The sequence below is a fragment of the Solanum tuberosum genome, unplaced genomic scaffold, assembly GCF_000226075.1.
Source record: "Solanum tuberosum cultivar DM 1-3 516 R44 unplaced genomic scaffold, SolTub_3.0 scf00152, whole genome shotgun sequence".
Taxonomy (NCBI): Eukaryota; Viridiplantae; Streptophyta; class Magnoliopsida; order Solanales; family Solanaceae; genus Solanum; species Solanum tuberosum.
Window position 1 is genome coordinate 1260609 of NW_006239078.1, and position 15685 is coordinate 1276293.

Consider the following 15685-nt stretch of genomic DNA (forward strand, 5'->3'; position numbering starts at 1 on the left):
TGATAAACAATCTCGGTATCTCTGAGGTCGGGTAATGTTTGCATATATTCTACGTTTCCCAAACCTCACTTTGTGAGATTGTTGTTGTATTGTTAGTAGTGATAACAAGATTCCAAACAGAAAAAACTTACAAATGAAGTAGAATAATTTTGGTGTCTGCTTTGACATCGTAACTTATCTTATTCAAGTCGCGTAAGGCCTATTAATAAGGTTATTTTAGAAGTTTTTTCATTCTCAAGATTCGAACCGAAAGAATTCTCTTGATATTTTAAGACAATTAGCAAATTCATAATCATGTTACAAACTCAATTTAGATACTCAACAAAATAATGCTCGTTCTAAATATTTTTTTCCTCACTCATATCTCGTACTCACATTAAAGCCCGACTAGAAAAAGATTCACGCCGAAAAGTCTTACTTATGCCATAGGGATACATTAGTTTCTCCATACCCCACATGTGAGTTATATTGGATATGTTATTGTTGTTATTATTATTAAAACTTATAATGAAAGATATTTTATTAATCACGACTATAAAAGGAAATAAACATATTCGAACAAGAGCAAATTTAAGCTAGTGTTTGATCATACATTTTGGATCAAATTTTGAAAGTTTATCTTCATGTATATGTTTGGTCAATTTAATAAGATTTCGAAAACTTATAATGGAAGATCTTTTATTAAGCATTACTATAAAAGGAAATAAACATATTCGAATAAGAGCAAATTTAAGCTAGTGTTTGATCATACATTTTGAATCAGATTTTGAAAACTTATAATGGAAGATATTTTATTAACCATTACTATAAAAGGAAATAAACATATTCAAACAAGAGCAAATTTAAGCTAGTGTTTGATCATACATTTTGAATCATATTTTAAAAGTTTATCTTTATATATCTGTTTGGTCAATTTAATAAGATTTTGAAAACTTATAATGGAAGATCTTTTATTAAGCATTACTATAAAAGGAAATAAACATATTCGAACAAGAACAAATTTAAGCTGGTATTTGACCATACACTTTGGATCAAATTTTAAAAGTTTATCTTCAAATATCTGTTCGGTCAATTTAATCAGTTTTGAAAATCTAATCTTTAAATATTTTCTTCTCTGTCACATAACTTTATTTTTTTTCCAAAAATAAAATGCATATCCAATTATAATCCAAATTTTCAAGTTTCAACTTCAAAATCAAATAACTTTAATTATTTTTCCAAATAAAATGCATATCCAATTACAATCCAAATTTTCAAGTTTCAACTTCAAAATCTTTGACCAAACGGAGCTAAAAATGGATTAGAACAAATTAATTTTCTCCTCAAAAGACAAAAATACCCTCCTCAATCGTATTCCATCTACATCCAATCTATGGTTAAGTAGGTCATTTCACCTATTCTTTCAAGAATATCCTTTGTAAGGAAAAAAGACTTGAGACTTTCTTCTATATATATAAAAATTCAGATCCAACAAACACAAATCAAAATTCCAAAAAGCTAATTTCTTCGCTAAATCGATTGATCGTTCGTCGGAAAAATTTAGGCATTGACGGAGTATATTCGAGTTCCGGTGAGAGACGAATTGAGAAAAATGAATGAAGTGTCGGAATGCAGCGTTTGTCACTCGAAATTGGTAGCTTCGCCTACCAAAAGAACGGTTTCAAAGGCTTATGATCGTCATCGGACTGTTGTATCGGTGAAGACTCGAGCTTTCAACGTGTTTTTGGTTGTCGGTGACTGCGTTTTGGTCGGTTTACAGGTATGTGAAACTTGCATTGTGAATTTTGCGGTTTGGATGATAGTTTTACTACTTGCTCTTTAACTATTAAACTAGAAATAATCAGCTGAAGAACAAAAAAATTATTGTGAATGTAGACGGTTAACTAGTATGAAGCAAATTCTGTTTGAGCTAGAAAAAGTGATTTTTTTTGGGTAAATTTAAAGAAGATGTTTGCATTAGTGCTGGAAAATGAACAGATACAAAAGTATATGATCATCATCGCACTGATGTAATCGCTCTTTTAACTTCTTTTTGGTTGTCAGTGACTGCATTTTGGTCGGTTTACCGGTATTAATTTTTTGCTGCTGTAGCTTATGTGAAGCTTGCATTGTGAATTTTGTGGTTTGTAATAGTGTTACTACTTGCTCTTCAACTATTAAGGTAGAAATAATCAGCTCAAGAAGTGAGTTTGTTGGATAAAATATGCATGCCCGTTAACTAGTATGAAACGAATCCTATTGAGCTGGAAAAGTGAGTTATTTTGGTGAATTGAAAAGCTACAAAGTAAAGAAGATGTATGCATTAGTGCCTGGAAGGTGAATAGATACAAATTCATTTGCAAAAGATAATGTAAAAGCCTGGGTATCAGGAACTGCTACCTGTCGAACTTAAGCATCTGCATCAATAAAATACTGAAAGTTGATAAAAGTCTTATGACATGTGGAGTTAATAGGTGAAATAAAGTAGTAAAGGCAATTTCTAGCAGAATCACTTTTTTTCCTCATTTTAAGGTGTGAGTGGGGGGGACTAGGGAGGTGGAATGTGGCTCATCACATGTGCATCTTAGTGTAGAACCATTTTTCTTATGACCGGGAAAGCTGTTGTTTTAGCTTTGGATCAATCCCTCTACCCTTCTCCCTTAAATACTAAACTTGGTTCGATCTCAGTAACTCACACCTACTACACATCTTGTTTTCTACCTTTGTTGTTGAATCAAAGCCCTAAGGCTCTTAGTTTAGAATGATATTAGTCTTAAGAGTTCAAAAGTATCCCATTTCTCTATGTTAATACTTCAAGGCCTCATTTGTTTGCATTAAGATTAAGACGTTTGAATCTAAATGCACATTTGAATATTAAGATGTGCATTAACATCTGAATACTAAATAGTTAAGATTGTTTATTTTCTCAACATCTGAATGTATAAAATTTGTCTTTGTTTAAAAATAATAAACATAAAATTCCAATAAAACTCTATATTGATATGATATTATATCAATAAATATTTTAAAATTTTTATATGGCATTTGGTGATGTTGATGACTAGTGATGGTGATTGTGTATGTCGATTTGGAATAGTGTTGACTAATAATAGTGGTTATGGGTAGTATCTTGTGGTATAGTGGTTGACAGTAGTGATTAATGTGGTTGTTGGTGGTGGCGGTTGATCATTAGTAGTGAAATGATACTGATAGCTAATGACGATGATGAATAATGATGGCGGTTAGTGGTATATAATGTTGATTAATGGTGATAATTATCAGTAGTAATTAGTGAATGTAATAATGATTGGTGGTGATGATTGCAAATGATGGCTAATAGTGGCGATTAATTTTGGTGATTAGCGGTAGTGGTGGTTGTGGTTGAGCCGAGGATGGTGGTTGTGGTGATTGATGATGGTGGTAGTTGTGGCTGAAATGGTGGTTGTGGGTGGTGGATGAAAGTAGATAGTAGCGGCGAATTGTCATTTTTTGTACAAATTCTTTAATTTTGTTATAAATCTTAATCATTCGGACCTATGCATATGCAGACCCATTAAGTGGTTGTAAAATAAGAAAAATAACAAACACACTTAATGATTAAGATTCATACCTTGTAAATAAATAGACTTAATGACTGAGATCTGAATGATTAAGACTAAGATCTTCATTAAGTGCAAACAAATGAGGCCAAAGAGCAATACTTAGGCATGTTGGCATTGTTTCGGAAGCCTAACTTTTGCAGTATGTCACTGTGGTTCCATTAGCTCTCTATCTTAGCATTGGGAGAGCCCATCATTGGAACAAACCATTGAGTAATATCGGAGCTAATGAAGGGTTGGATTTAGTAGCTGGACTATGTTATATATATTTTGGCCTATCTTATGATATTTTTCCTTTTGATGATAAGGGTTGTAGTTTTGAATATGTTTACTTCTACTGGTTTCTTACTTGATCGAGGTAATTGTGTTTTGTATTAAAATCTGCTAAATTGTGCAAAACTATTGATATTACTAAAACTGAGTCATCTTGGAATGTAGAAGGTAAAATGGCTCAAAAGAGTAAATTGATGGGTATGTCTAAGTTTCATTTTGGAATGTCATCAATTTTCTCAAAAATCATCTTTGAAATACTTTCCATGGCAAGACACTTACAGAGATTGATGCCTAAAAGTACCTCATAGTCTAAATATCTCTCTTAGTGAAGGTTGGTTGTTGGTATGACCTTAAGCTTTTGATTTTATTTTTTTTGTGTTGAATATTGAATATTACGTATTTGTATTTATTTAAAGAAAAATGTGTATTAGAGTAGTTATTTCTTAGAACTTGGTTATCAAAAAGTAGTTATTTTGCACCGAGTACTACTGGAATATTTCGGGTTTCCTTATGTAAGTTTCTATATTATGCTATATTTGTATATTGAATAAAATACATTTTTCATTTATTTCTTTTCTTGCAGCCTATACTTGTATATATGTCAAAAGTTGATGGCAAATTCGAGTTCAGTCCCATCAGTGTTAATTTTTTGACTGAGTTGGCAAAAGTTGCATTTGCAGTAATAATGCTATGCTTAGAGGTATGGCTTTGTCTCTCTTTACTGACTTAACTTATTCTATAACCTTCTACACCTTCAATTTCCTATGAGCTTCTTCTCTTCTTTTTCGATATAACAAAATTCTCTACCAGGTATTGGTCATATGCATCATAATTTGCTCTTACTATCTTGATACCTTGGTATAACTATTCACTTGTTTTAAAATGTTTCAATCTCTTGTATTATTTGAAGGCTCGAAACCAGAAGGCTGGTGAGAAGTCTCTTCTTTCTTTCTCCACATTGTTCCAGGTAAGACTTGCTAATTCACAAAAGTGATTTTATTTGTTTTAAATAGATATACAAGTTTCATGTCCAGTTGTGTCAAACAATAATAAAATGTTTCCAGTGAGACGTGTCTTTTTCATGTATACAAAAGAATATACCTACACTTGTTTTTATCAAGTAAAAGAATTTTCATTCATAAACATGGCTAAACTGGCTGTATACAGGGGTATACCAAAAGGTAGAGAATCTACAAAATGTATGATTCTCTACAGACTTCACCCAATACAACAAGGAACTTTCTGTGCACCAAAAGAAAATAAGGGAACAGAGACTACTCCTCAACGGGAGAAACTTGACTCTACTCCTTCTAAAGATCTCCTATTTCTCTCTCCACACAATCTACATTAATTCATAAACTTACATTCTTTTTGTATTCTCTTGTTGTTCTTCCTGCGTGTTGTTGCCGTCGTCTTTTTCGTCTGTTTTGAGTTGAGGGTCTATCGGAAACAATATCTCTTCCATTTAAGGAAGGGGTAAGGTATGCTTATACACTACTCTTCCCGGACCCCACTTGTGAGATTACACTGGGTATGTTGTTGGCTTTTCCATATACCAATATTGTTGCTTACCTTAATGAGAATGTGACAATATTTAACATGAACATGGAGAGTTAAGTAGGTGAACCCATCTCACCCGGCTTAAAGCCAAATTTTAATAAGAGTTTCAAGCTAAATAAAAATCTTTTATTTATTTCCATTTGAAGTCTATGTTTCTAACTTTTTGACATGCAAAATCTAAACTTTTGATAGTGAAGGGTTTTCTTTTGTTATCCCTATATTTTCTCTCCACTTCCTTATAGATAGTTTAGTCATCCTTGTTAAATCTACATAGAATGTTAGCGTTCTTCTCTATATTTCTCCTTTGTTTTCCAGTATACAAGGAATGAAGAAACAATGACCATAATTGATGATGACTACTGACTTCTAATAGTACTTAATGAATGGTTAATGGGGCCACAGAGGAAAAGTAATAGGTTTCTATTTTACCAAGTTAATTTTTTATAACTAATATGTGAATGGGCTTTGTTCTTTAATTAATACTCCAATCTGAAGTTTGAAATTAATGAATCTAACCATTCCGAAGTTCTTTCTCTGACATTCCTCTACCACGTAGGACACAAGTGGGATATTAAGAATTACAGTGAAGAATGTTCATGGCAACTTTTGTTACAAACTTTTTTCCTTTATTAATTGCAGGCTGCTCGGAACAATGTGCTTCTGGCTGTTCCTGCTCTGCTTTATGCTATTAATAACTACCTCAAGTTTATCATGCAGGTAAATTTTTTCTGTCGTTCCTCATTTGGATATTAATAGGTTATTTGTGAGATGCTTATCAAATTCTCATGACTGACTGCCCTTATCTTAGATGGCGGGTTACAAATAGATTCATATACCCTACCTCAGCTAGCTTGGGATTGAAGCATATTGATTAATATGGATGTTATCTACTTTTTTTTTCTCTCCCAGTAGTGTACTATTCTAGGATTATTAAGAAATATCATGTGCTTTCCAAGATAGCTATCGATGTACATATAACTCAAAAAATACATTACTAGAAGATTTTCTTTTATAGCCTCTTTTTGTTGTTTTAGATCAGAAAGTAAATTGAGTATCTTCCCTGAAAGTTGAGAACTTTGACACGAAGAGACTTGATTGTCATCTCAAGTGGAATTATTTAACCTTCTTGATTTCGTATAATCTTTATCTGTTGTGATTACTTTCTTCAAAAAATTATGTTAAGATTATTGGTAATTTGGAATTCTTGTCCTCTGGCTCTGTACTTTTGTCTTTTGTGCTTTTGACGTAACTCATGAGGACTCACTTTCTTGTCTAGCCCTAAAGTTTTGCATTGTTGGTGCATGTTATTGTAGTTCAACTATCCTCTCACACTTCCTAATGATACTTTCTGTTACTTCGTGCAGTTATATTTTAACCCTGCTACTGTAAAGATGCTGAGTAACTTGAAGGTATCCATTTGCTTATAGTTATTGTTGACACTTTCAGACTTTGCAATTCACTTGTGAGAATCCTACAGTAATTTTGGTTTGATAAGTTACATCTCCCTGATAAAATTGCAAGTAGCTGATAATTCAGGTGGATCTTACATACTAGATTAATTACAAACTCTGCTTGCTATCTTTTGTTTCTGCTTCAGTGTTAGCTTTAGTTGTGTGTTCACAGTCAGGTTTTACTATTAGATGTTAAAATTTCCATGTATGTGCACTCAAAGATTGAATGGAAAATAAACAACTATGAGCTTATTTCTCTTCAGATGGTTGAGATAGGTAGTCCTTTTTTTCCATTTATTATATTTGTTGTGCCTGGCCAACTTGCGTGCACCTTGGTTGATCCACCAGGCTGCCTGTACAACTCACAAGAACAGGTTTCCATGGGTAACCCTGCCCTCCAAAGATCGAGCCGATAGGCTCACATCAAGTATTTGTAGTTGGGATTTTGTGGTGAGCTGGTTAGTCTTTTAATTGTAGTTCGTATTCAAGGATGATGTGATTACTCTTGTGATGCCTAATGTGAGGATTCACTTATTTTGCGTCATACTTGTACCAGATCTTTCCTCTTTTGCCGCTGATTGATTTATCTTCTCAAATTTTGTGTTGGTGATTGTTTTTCTTTTTTAATTCTTAAAACTTGCAGGTTTTGGTAATTGCAATGTTGTTAAGGATAGTTATGAAACGCCGTTTTTCCATAATTCAGGTTGGTAAAGCTGACAGAGGTTTATTTATGAACTATAGTCAACTGTATTTTTAATTGATTTTTAGATTTGTACGTTCTGTGTTTATGCATCTTGGACCCTGAAAGAATGCTAGCTATATATGACTATCAAATCTAAATGGTCACAGTGGGAGGCTCTTGCGCTATTGCTTATTGGCATCAGTGTGAATCAGCTGCGCTCTCTGCCGGAAGGTGCATCAGCTTTGGGTCTTACAGTAACAACAGGGGCATATTTGTATACCTTGATTTTCGTAAGTATTATAGGAAGATAATTCTTAATGACTACTCACATTCTTTGCTTGATCCATCAGATATTCCAGCTTTGAGTGTTACTGCCTTCAAGAATTATTTTACCTTGTGGGATCTGTGCACTAACTCACACTATTCCCTTTCTTTTTTTTCCCCCTTTTTAGTGTCCAAGAGAATATAGGTGGTTTACAATACAGTGCCACTTGTACTGGAACAAACTTTATGCCATACTTTGTTGACTTTACACCTGGTTGCCTTATTTAATGGATAGAAACTGATGCAATGTAATAATTCAGGTCACTGTTCCTTCACTGGCGTCTGTCTACAATGAATATGCTTTGAAAAGCCAATTCGAGACCAGCATTTATCTTCAGGTGAACTTTTGCTGTTGATTACTCCTAAAGTGCTTTAAGCTGCTGCAGTGAGTTTGACTTCATTCAACTGGATCCCAGCCAAAACAATAGACATCTTCTCTTCCGTAGCTTCTTCTTTCATTTTCAATATTTCTTCACTGTCTCAGTTTGAACCATCACATAGAATTGTTAATTGATTTGCTAATAATCAGATTTTTTTCTGAGCAATATTTTTGTTTGGTTATACAAAGCTAATAGTATGATAATCACGATCTTCCAAGTAGTGAAATGCTTGTAACCTCTTGGTGTGGTTTGTTTAATGGGTGTCTATGACTTTATTAATGATCCATACAAACAACTAAACTGCTCTTTGCAGAATTTGTTTTTGTACGGATATGGTGCAATCTTCAACTTCCTAGGCATACTTGGAACTGTCATTTACAAAGGTATGAATGGGAAATCTTATCCTTTTCGTGTTTCCTAAGAATGAAGCTCTCTTGACATCGATAAACATGTGATTAATCAGTGTTCAGGAAAGCGAGCGCTTGCGATGAAGCGAAGCGATGCGAGCCTTCTACGCTTCACAGACTAGAATGAGTATTTTAGATAGGAACTGTCATTTACAAAGGTATGAATGGGAAATCTTATCCTTTTCGTGTTTCCTAAGAATGAAGCTCTCTTGACATCGATAAACATGTGATTAATCAGTGTTCAGGAAAGCGAGCGCTTGCGATGAAGCGAAGCGATGCGAGCCTTCTACGCTTCACAGACTAGAATGAGTATGTGAGCGCTTCATCGCTTAAAGCGAGCACTTCATCGCTTAAAGCGTGAAGTGGGGCCTTATCACTTTTTTCCGCTTCACACTTCCCTGAACACTGATTAATCATAATATCTGAAAAAACTGATCAATTATTAACTTCTTTCAAATTCTATCTTCAGGTTATCTTTATCTTCCCTCCTTTGTAGCTTTCACCTCCTTCATGAACCAGTTACAACTTACACAGAGTTTAAGAAAGTGAAGAAGACTTCTGAATCTTGTGGTTTTAAGCTTGTCGTGTGGAAAGTTGGAATTAAAAAATTGCCAAAAAAGGAAAGAGACATTCTTTTTTAAACGGACTAAAAAGAAAAGTAAGACAAACAAATTGAAACAGAGGGAGTATAAGGAAAGCATCAAATAAAGACATATAACAGTTACTCATCATAATTTTAAAAGTTAACAAAATGGACCTGGATGGTATCACCCTTAGATTGAGTACCATCCATAGCAGGATCCCCACTTGCTTATACTTCCCAGGCCTTTTGAGTTTGCCTAAAATGCTTATGATGTTTCAATCCATTAGGCTTCATAAGCATTTTAGGCAAACTCATTTAATTTCTTTACTCTTGGATTGATTTATGTGTCTACTTCCAGTTGTTGGTTTATGCACAGAAGTTATTTAATTCCTTTACTCTTGGCTAATATCTGTATCAAATTCTCTTCAGGACCTGACAATTTCGATATCTTACGGGGACACTCACGAGCAACAATGTTTTTAATATGCAATAATGCTGCTCAGGGAATCCTGTCTTCGTTTTTCTTCAAGTATGCAGGTGAGGCTTCTCTCACTTATTTGGCTTCCCTAGTAGATTTTTGACTATTATCAATGAAGGTAATAGAATGTATTTTTGAAGAATTGATTGAATTATTAACATTGAACCTCTTGTTATTTGCACTCAACAAGATGCATCTGTGTATACATTTGTCTAACCATCCGATTTATACTCCATAATTTTTGTGTTTTATATTTCTGTTGTATATGGGACTTGAGCTTTTTTCTCCTTGAATTTGTCCAATTTTTGCGAGCCAAAAATGGGTCGCTTCAATTTTTAGCTGTCTATCGAATTTAGATTCCTAGCTCTTACATGGTAGTTCCAATTTCTGGTAGTGAGCAACATGCAGATTTCATTTTTCCACAGTGGTTTGTATTGTCTAGTAAATGTATTACTTAAACGCATTAACTAATCATTGCTTCATTTTTACGTTTGCAGATACAATTCTGAAGAAGTATTCATCAACTGTCGCCACTATTTTCACTGGAATAGCATCTGCTGTATTGTTTGGACATACCCTTACTACGAACTTCATCCTAGGAATCTCCATTGTGTTTATCTCGATGCATCAGGTTATATTTGGATGTTGTTATCTATTTTGAGTGGCATGCTTAGTTTTTTACTTGGACTCACGTCAAGCTTCAATTTTTCAGTTCTTTTCACCTCTAGCAAAGGTCAGGGATGAGCCACAAAACGGCAACCTGGAAATGGATTATCAGAAAAACTACAGGTGCACTCTTCTTTCAAGTTTTAAGCTTTATGAAAGCAAAACTGATATACACAAGAGATTGTAGTTACCCTGCGACGTCTTTTCTCAACAGGCCTTCAGATGCTTATCTCTAGATCCGCCCTTTAGATTGTTTTGGATCAAGTAGTTAACGTTCATAGAAGTCGCTAGTGTCAAAAGACTGTCTAAACTCCCAGAGTATGGAGGAATATCAGAATTGGAAATATGTACCTCCTGTACACTAGGATGGTATATACCACTTGATCTGGTGTGAGAATATCTAGGATTCAGATGTTAAGAAAGTTTTAGAGCCCTTCCTATGCTACTTGCAACTGAGTGAATCTTGGAGGGCCAGCGGCAGAGCTCTACCTTTGATCACAAACGGTCAAGACATCTTTCATGCAGCCAAATGAGTTAATTTGCATTTTTTCATTAGATATGGAGCCCTTGAAATTTCATAACTCTTTATCCCCTGAAAAGAGAAAAAGCTTTGCAACCTTAAATATATATCCAAATTATTACTACTTTTTTACTTTCCTGATTAAATGGTCTGCTTACGGAATCGAAAGTAAAACAAGGTGATGCAAAAGGTGCTTGACTGAATAAGACCTCGAATTTGTGACTGTCTTCACAGGGTGTCAAAATGGATAAAAATGAAAGGAAAGATACAACTTTTTTACAAACGAGAAACCTGTTAATGACTGCTAGGAAAACCTATGAAATGAGAAGTTATTGACAAATGAAGCATGGAAAAAGGTGCTTTCATGTCAAAAACATTAGAATAGGGAATACCCTGTGTTAGTAGAAAGGAGAGATGGTTGGCATCTCCCCCAACAGGGATGGGAATAGCCTTCGGGCTTTACCTGTTACCACACATCCGGTTAAGGTTTCCCACTTCGATGGATCTTGCCCCAAATTTTCTTCATCAAAAATAGGGAATACCCTCCAGTTGAGAATTTGAAAAAGGAAAAGAAAGATGGAGGAAGATTGAGGAATCCTATTCATAAGACTAAGAGCTCTTTTTTGTTTATTAGAAGATTTTGGGCCATTGGGAGTATTTCCAACAACGTTGATGCAAGACTTGATGTACTTTGTAATCATTTTTTGCATTGCCTCGGTGCTTTATTAATATTATTCTCTGAATTATGAAAACAAAATAGGAATTTCATCAGGTTCCTCGTTTTCAAGAGCAGAGAGGGCTTAATATTTTACTTTAAGTGGACATGAAATCAGGCAGGGTCAAGATGAAACAATTGCTTCTTCTGGTCCAATGGAGGCCCCCCTTTTTTTTCCCTTTAGTGTCCATTAAACTATTATTTTTCTATATATGGTCTTATTAACTATGCAGGTGTTGTAGCTAATCTCAGTTATCACTTTGATAGTTTGATGCATGTTGTGTGAAATCTTTAGTTATTGCGTTGCCTTTCTTACAACACATTTGATATCACCAATCTAGTGTTTTTTCTTTTTAAGAAAATTTGAGTGCTTGATTTCTACAGGTCAAAGGATGGATCCTTCATAAATATGGCGGCTGGGGCAAGTGAAGATGTAAGACTCTGATCAACTTGCGAAAAAGAATTCAAAAGATTATGCATGCATGTATTTCTCATATCTCTTTATGATGTTTACAGGCTAGCCATCGCGTTGGACCTGATGACAGAGAACCCCTTCTTCCCCGTTAGTTATTATAGGTATGCATTCTCTTGGCATCCTTTTGTGCTGTTGAATGATATCTGCAAAAAATGATTACGTTTGTAGTCTCAGTTTGTCAGACAGGTTGATACATAATGGACTTTCAATAATTAGTTGAAATGTTTCAGCGTACTTGATGGTTTTAGAGAAGTAAGGTGTTAAGACATGTGTTATTGACTAATATAGTAAAAATGGCTCTGGTTGAACTTTTAGGTCTGCTATTTGATACTCGTTAAAATTGATGATGCGTTAGATCTTTTTTAGAAATATCAGGTTTCTAGCTAATATATTTGGAACAACTTAATATTCCTTATCAAATATTAGTGTAGCATCCCATTCTTGTGTATTTGGTTGAAGCCCATATTCAAGACTCTTGTCTTTTGTCGGTGGATTTAGATGTTTGAAAGTGACACCTTGTGGACATAGTTGAGCATACCAAATTCTACAGATATGGAACTCATCTTACTCCGCTCACCCATGATAAAATTTTGTCTGTATCGATGCTTGAAGTTATTAATGTGTGTGAATAAAGGCCCATCTTGGTATCTCTTATTTGCCAACCTTGTACTCGTTTTTTCAATGCCTGACTTTGTGCATAGGTTCATCAGTTCTGTTTGTACCATAAAGTATTGCATAGTTTTCTGCTACTATGCTTGGTTTACGTGAAATGTGACATTGATCTTAGCTACTGTTCCGGTATATATGAGCTAGAGTTGGTTCTAGGAAATTCAAATTCCATGATGAATTGTGATGTGCTCAAGTGTATTTCTATTGAAACATTTGCAGGATTGGTTTCTGGAGAAACATCGTTGGCTGGTCGGTATAGATAGTTCGGACTTTGGGTCATTCTCTTGATATTTATCACCTCAGTATGCTGAGAAGATTCTTTTCACCCTCCAGATAGGTACACAATTCTCTTCAGTGAGAATTAACTATAGCCCTTTTTTATAGTATGCGATGAGAGCTCAGGAACCACAGACGTTAAAGTTGAGTTCTGGATGATGCGTTATCATCAGCTTTTGTATAGAATTTAGCTCATTACCCCTGACATTATTATCGCGTGCAGAGTATTTTCTGCATGCACATTCTCTGTAAATCTGGTCTTGTGAAATTCAAGTTCATGAATAATGGTAATAGAGCATATCAACACCATATAAAACAAGTTGCTTGTTTTGTTTTATAGCTCCCTTTTACTATATGAAACTTTAGGTGAATGGGAGTATTGAAGGATTATGGTTCCAAATGCTAAAGGGATTTGCTAAAATTTGTATCTTAACTATGTTGGTTGAGCCAATTTGTATGCACCTCGACTAGAGGCATCATTGAGAAAAGTGCATGGATACCCGATTTTGATATTGCCATTTAAATTGTGTGTATGACTTCGGGCAACTTCAAACTTATGGTGTTTGAAATTAATCTTGTTAAAGTCCAACTTCAGACACAACGTCTAAAGTTTCATATGGATGGAGTTCAAGTCATTTGTGTTTGATTCATGCACATAAGTTCAAACAAAAAATGATTGAATTTCAGTTATACATGATTGATGTTCAAGCAAAAACGACTGAAGATTAATCATTTTTACTTGAACTTACGATAGAAATGCATGAACTTCAGTCATATGCAACTTCAGAATTTTTTTGAAATAGGACCAGTTGTTTGTTTTTGAAAGCTTCATTTGTATGTTGTTATTGACTTCTCTTTTGCTTTTTCGTTGAAGCATCAAATTATTATTAAGTACCTTAAACTTTCCATGAAAGGAGAAAGATGCTTCTACTTCTTTCAACTAATTAAAAATTACTAGTAAAACTTTGGTAATGTATCATCAATTACATGGCAATCTATAAATAACTTATTTATTCCTTTATTTGGTTAATATTTTGTTTTAATTCGATTTGATTACTCAAAAAAATGTCTCCAAAATACAAAGTATATTTAGTTTTTCCAAATATAAAAGAGTAAATTGTTTTCTATCTTTATGAGATAGATGTAAGGTTTACATACACTATCTTTTTTAGACTATGCTTATAGAATTATACTAAATATGTTATTGTTGTTGTTGTCGTTGTTGAATATAAAAGAGAAAACCGTTTTCATATTATTATTTTCTGGTTATTGCTTGTTGTAGGAAATATCTTTATTATGACTTGCACTTCAGATAAAAAATCGTTTTTTTTTGTTATTTATTGCTTTTAGTAGGAGATAAATATGACTTTCACTTTAGACCAAAAAAACGTTTACTTTTTTTGGTTATTTGCTTTTCGTAGGAAATATCTTTATTATGACTTTCTTTTTAGAATAAAGAATTATTAATGCAGTGAAGAAACAAAAAGAGGAAAATTGTAGCTCAAAATTAAGTGTAGTTAAATTGATTATATTACTAATTTGCCTCAAAAATTTGAGTTGGAGATGAAATTTATTCATATTTGATATTTACATCAATTTAATCTACGCTTTCTGTCGTTACGGAGTTCTTCTGTTTGAGTCTACAAAATCGAAAGTCAACTGATTGAGAAATCAATATTGATTTATGCAAAGATGCTTCTTTGAAGCGGGAATAAGGATACATAATATACCTCTTTAGATAATCCATCATACAATCATAGTTTAATCAATATATATTCTCTTCTCGATTTAATATTTATTTATATGATAAATTAAAATATATTTTGGTATAAACATTAAATGCGGTATTTATTTTTTATCAAAGGTGGAGCTAACGGATTCGGCAGAATCTATAGCTTTAGTAAAAAAAAATTGTATTTGTTTTAATTAAACAATTTACTTAATATAATTAATGATAACATAAAATGGCAAAAATGGAGACTTGGCTTCCAAGTATTAGAAAATTGACCCATTATTCTACATGCTTTTCAATCCATTGTGCAGCCTTTTTTAATAGCTTTGAATACTCAGAATTTGAAGCATAATCCAAATATTAAAAAAAATAAAAAATTGAGTAAATTTGCTTATTATTGCCCCTCAAATTGACCAAAAAGATCATAATTAGGAATATGTTTTATTAGTTCATGCCCCACTAGTCAAAATTGAACTCTTTGACTTAAAAATAATAATTGTAAACATCTAATTCTTGTAGATGCGTTTCAATCTATTTTGTGTCATGAATGATAGAATCATAGTAGATTTGATATTTTCAAAATTTATCTATAACTCACTAGAGATCCGAAAAATAAAAAAAAGATTTATTTCATAACAAGGCACTTGTGGGAAAAAAGAAGAATATTACATGTGCTATTTAAATAACTATATTTAATTTGGAAAGGGAGTTTAAGATATTTATTTCAACTTGTATATTATACAGGTTATGATCGAAAAAATAAATAAACACTTAAAATATTGTTAAACGTTAGTTTGATAGAGAAAACAAATACGATAATCTAAATTTTGAATGATTTAACAAATTTTCAAGGTATAAAATTATACGAGTTTTGTCAGAGACATAGAATATGTCAAATAAGTTAAAAATATATAAT

General features: G+C 33.3%; 1 protein-coding gene across 1 annotated transcript; it reads left to right on the forward strand.

The window, feature by feature from the left end:
- Nucleotides 1-1461: 1461 nt before the first annotated feature.
- Nucleotides 1462-13547, forward strand: LOC102579001 (CMP-sialic acid transporter 4-like). The gene is made up of 15 exons (XM_006353204.2): nucleotides 1462-1759; nucleotides 4435-4551; nucleotides 4762-4818; nucleotides 6051-6128; nucleotides 6776-6820; nucleotides 7506-7565; nucleotides 7712-7834; nucleotides 8129-8206; nucleotides 8562-8631; nucleotides 9668-9775; nucleotides 10214-10347; nucleotides 10429-10505; nucleotides 12002-12050; nucleotides 12134-12193; nucleotides 12981-13547. The coding sequence occupies exons 1-14, from the start codon at nucleotides 1592-1594 to the stop codon at nucleotides 12182-12184; spliced, it is 1215 nt and encodes a 404-aa protein (XP_006353266.1). The 5' UTR covers nucleotides 1462-1591; the 3' UTR covers nucleotides 12185-12193; nucleotides 12981-13547.
- Nucleotides 13548-15685: the final 2138 nt, after the last annotated feature.

Excerpts from the sequence above, each read along its gene's own strand:
- LOC102579001 (XM_006353204.2), top strand. The coding sequence starts at position 1,592 with ATGAATGAAGTGTCGGAATGCAGCGTTTGTCACTCGAAATTGGTAGCT. Across the intron at positions 4,552-4,761 it reads TAATAATGCTATGCTTAGAG|GCTCGAAACCAGAAGGCTGG; the intron begins GTATGGCTTTGT and ends TATTATTTGAAG. Across the intron at positions 10,506-12,001 it reads GATTATCAGAAAAACTACAG|GTCAAAGGATGGATCCTTCA; the intron begins GTGCACTCTTCT and ends TGATTTCTACAG.